This window comes from Hipposideros armiger, unplaced genomic scaffold (assembly GCF_001890085.2).
Source record: "Hipposideros armiger isolate ML-2016 unplaced genomic scaffold, ASM189008v1 scaffold_283, whole genome shotgun sequence".
In the NCBI taxonomy this organism is placed as follows: Eukaryota; Metazoa; Chordata; class Mammalia; order Chiroptera; family Hipposideridae; genus Hipposideros; species Hipposideros armiger.
This window is the reverse complement of record NW_017731633.1, coordinates 393990-398269: the sequence shown is the minus strand read 5'-3', so window position 1 is coordinate 398269 and position 4280 is coordinate 393990. Positions and strand designations below refer to the sequence as shown.

At 45.5% G+C, this 4280-nt stretch overlaps 1 protein-coding gene across 1 annotated transcript in view; it reads right to left on the bottom strand.

The window, feature by feature from the left end:
• The window catches only part of GRIN2D (glutamate ionotropic receptor NMDA type subunit 2D), a 40329-nt gene that overhangs the window by 7342 nt on the left and 28707 nt on the right, over positions 1 to 4280 (bottom strand). Inside the window, exon 11 of the mRNA XM_019658128.1 lies at positions 1009 to 1196. Within this exon, the coding sequence (XP_019513673.1) occupies positions 1009 to 1196 (188 nt within the window). The remainder of the gene's footprint in view (positions 1 to 1008; positions 1197 to 4280) is intronic.

Sequence of the window (4280 nt, the reverse complement as noted above, 5' to 3'; positions counted from 1 at the left end):
TGAAAAGCTTAATAATAGAGTGGAAGATAATATTAAGAAAATCTCTTTGGAAGCAGAGCAGAAAGATAAAGAGATGGAAAAATAAGAGGGAATAAAAGAAATGGACAGTCCAGGGAGCTCAATATCAAACTAATAAGGGTTCCAGAAACAAAGAACAGGAATGGAGGGAAGGGGGAAATCGTAATTGAAAGAATCAAGAAAATTTCCCAGAATGAATGGCCTAAGGATACCATTGGAAGGTCCAGCAATGAGAATAGATGAAGACACATTGATGAACTAATATAAAATAATACTGAATGTCAACTGTGATTGAAAAATAAAACATATAAATAAATGCTGATTGCCAGGAGAATAAACAAAACCTGCAGTAAATGGGCCTTAAAGGAATGCTAGAAAGAAAAAAATCCTCACCGAATAATGGTTGGAACTAGCCCTGTGGGTCCTATGGTGCCAAGCACCATGCAAATACCCCCAGCAATGGAGTAACTTGCATTTGAAATAGTACAGAAATAACTTCTTTTACCCTCTCCTTTTCTTTGTATTTAAAACAAATGAATAAAATCCAGATGAACTGGTAAAAAAAAGAAAGAAAGAGTGCCAGCCGAGTGGCTCAGTTGGTTAAGAGCGCAATCTCTGAACCAGGGTCGCTGGTTCAATTCCCCCACATGGGCCAGTGAGCTGCACCCAAGCTGAGCTGCCACTGAGATGCCAACAGGTGGCATGATGGCTCAGCTTGTGAGAGCACATGCTCCTAACAACAAGGTTTCCGGTTTGACTCCTGCATGGGATGGTGGGCTATGCCCACCTGCACCTGCAACTAAGATTGAACACAGTACTTTGAGCAACCTCGAGCTGCCGACGGGCGGCCAGATGGCAACTGGACTTGGAGCTGAGCTAGCTAGCTGAGCTAGCTGCGCCCTCTGCAGCTAAGATTGAAGGACAACAACTTGGCTGTTCCCCTTCCCCAATTCCCCAATAAAATCTTTNCCCTCCCCCCTGCAGCCGCACCATCCCCCAGGAACTGCAGCAGTGCCAGGTCGATAGGCCGTTTCCAGCGGGAGCCCTTGTGCAGGGCGATGCCATAGCCTGTGGTGGCAAAGACCTTGCCCGAACCGATGGTGACGAGCTTGCAGCCCTCATCCTTACGGGCCATGTAGTTAAGCACAGCCGCGTCATAGATGAAGGCGTCCAGCTTCCTGGGTCCGGGTGCAAGAAGAGCATGGTCAGTCTCACCCAGATGCCCTCATGGCCCAGCCCGGAACCCCTGTCACCCCTAACGTCCAACTGCTCCAGTTATTAACTAGTGGTGAACTCTTGAGCAAGCCACTGCACCTCTTTGTGCCTCATTTTCAACATCTGTAAAATGGGGATAACAGTCATACTTCCCTTTGGGTTGTTGCAAAGGTTAGATAGCGCTTGGTACAGAGAAAGTGCTGGATAAATGTTAGCTGTGATGGTTAATGAAATAATTAATTACTCCTTTAACCCTCACTAGAGCCCTCTAAAGGAGTCCGATACACTCATCCATTTTAAAGAGAAAGACTGAGGTCCAGAAAAGGAAACACACAATAATAATGGTAATGATCACTTATATTGTGCCAGGCAGTGTCCATCTACTATAACGATTTAATCCTCACAACATTCCTGAGGTAGAAACTATTATCTCCATTATTCAGACCGGGAAACACAGGGCCAGTCACATCTTCTTAATTTGCTTACATTCTCCCACAAAGCCCTAATTTCTAAAACTTGGTGAGAAAATGGGCTGGAATTTGGAATCAGTTCTCAAAGATGGATCGCATGGTGGCACTTGCCGCATGTCACTTCGTTCACAATTGATGCCATTTTGCATTTATTTCTGTGATTGTTTGATTCAGCCACTCCCACTAGACTGTGAACCCCACGAGGGCAGGGTCTGAGTGGGTCTCATTTCAGGCTGTGACCCATCACAGGCTCTGCAGATACAAGATGGTCGTAAAGATTTGCAGAATAAATGAATGAGTGAATAAATGAATCCACACCACGGAACCCTATGTAACTAGTCTGTGAAATAAGATAAACGCTTATGATCTGACGTGAAGATGGCCAGAGTGTATAAATCATAATAAAAACTAGTCCCAGAATCCCATATAGCATATAATTCCACATGTATTTTTTTAAATGACATATGTATGGGGTAAAATTTTGGTCATCTTAACTGCAGACACCAGACTCGCTCTTAGAGGGAGGTACCTATTTTTGTCAAGTTCAGCATTGTCCAAAAGAACATTTTGCCATTATGGAAATGTTCCATCTGCGCTGTCCAACATGGCAGCCACCAGGCACATGTGGCTCTTGAGCTTGTGAAATGTGCCAGTGTGATGATAGGATGGAACTTTAAATTTTATTTAATTTTAATTAATTTAAATTAAATAATATTGGACAGCGCAGGTCAGAGGAAAGTGAGAGGCCCAGGCATGTGGCTGGACGCTGGGTGGCAGAGAAGGTAAAGTGTCTTGCAGACAAAAATATGTCACCTGGAGTTTTGAGTTGTTTGCCTGTCTGTTGATGTAAATACCTCTGCATCCCCAAACCTTCGGTAAAGCCTTGTCCACACTCTCACACTCTGCACCTAAATGCCTTGTATATATGGTTGGTTGCAGAGAAATCAAAGGATGGAATTAGTCCGTGCACCCCAAATGAGGAGGCACACAGGATTCCCCACATTGAATGGATCCAGCGGAAACAAAATCATGGGGGTGGGGCAAAGAAAGCTTCTGAGAATGAGTAGAAATTGAGGGAGGGCATTCACCATCCCACGGTTGAAGAATGGCATTTGAATTAATTTTATACAGATCCTAACCAGCAGGGAGATCCCAGCTGATGTCTGGAAACAGATATATACAGTCAAGGAAAATGCTGCAACTGCCTGCAGGCACTGCTGCCTTGCAGGCAAATTATAATTTCTCTAGGTCGCTCTTGATTTAGGAAAATGCCTTTGAGGGCAAAAGGTGAATTGCTACCAAGTTTAAGAAGGAAAAACTTGGAGCTTCCAGAGTCAAGCTGAAGAGGAGGCACTGGGGATGAGGATAAGATGAAAGGAGGGTCTTCAGGGGTCCTTGAGGGACAAAAGGGGGGGGGTAAGGTAGGGAGAGACCTGAGAAGCATTTTAGAGAGAGTCCAAAACCAAGGCTTCCAGTGGTGGGAAGGTTTAAGGGGCTTTCAGGAAGAGGGGACCTAAGAGCCTTCACTTTTATTCATAGTTCTGGAAGAATGTAATGCCTCCCTCCCTCCCTCCCTCCAGCCTATTCCCTATCCTCCCATTGTTCTTAAACCTCTAGTAATATCCTCAGTCATGTCCTACAGCTTTGTTTAGGCCAGCAGTTCTCAACCTGTGGGTCGCGACCCCTTTGGGGGTTGAACGACCCTTTCACAGGGGTTGCCAGGTACTCGTATGTGGGCGTATCTGAGACGGATAGAGGAGCGGTGTATCGGTTCCTAAGACCATCGAAAATATGTGTTTTCCGATGGTCTTAGGCTACCCCTGTGAAAGGCTGAGAACTGCTGGTTTAGGCGTAAGTTTGGGAAAAATAAAATACTCTGTGTCTGTCTTTACTTTTCTGTTTTTTCTGCCCTGTCACCAAAGGGATCTTAACATTTGAGTCACTCCCTGTCCCTCCTCAGCTCACTACCCTCTCCTGACTCCCTACTTCACTCCGAGTGACCAGGGTTACCTCAAGCTACAGGCCTTATGCTGCCAAACATCCTGTACCCCTCCTTACTCCTCTGTCCTCATCTCCCACGCACGACTCCCACACTATCTGCTCCAGCCACACTGGCATTCGTGCATTTCCTGGACCGCTCCAACACGCTCCTGACTCAGGGCCTTTGCACTGGCTGTTCCCTCTGCTGGAACATTTTTTTCCCAGGTAATCACCTGGCTGACTCCCTCATCTCCTTCAACTGTTTACTCAAAAGACACCTTCCTGCGCACCCTATTAAATGCTGCAACCGGTGTTCTCCTCCCCAGGTCTCCCAAATTCATTCACCCTACCATATTTTTGTCCATAGCACTTATCTCCTTGTAATTATAAAATGTTCTTGGTTAGTTTATCGTCTGTTCCCACCACTGGAATTTAAGTTCTATGAAGGAACAGACCTTGTTTTTCTGGTTCACCACTGTATGCACAGGGTCTAGAACAACAGATGGCACACAACAGGTGCTTAATAAAGAGTGGTTGAATGAATGAATTCAGGCTGGTTCAAGGTAGGTGTTCTGTGAGCCAGGCTTTGGAGCTGAA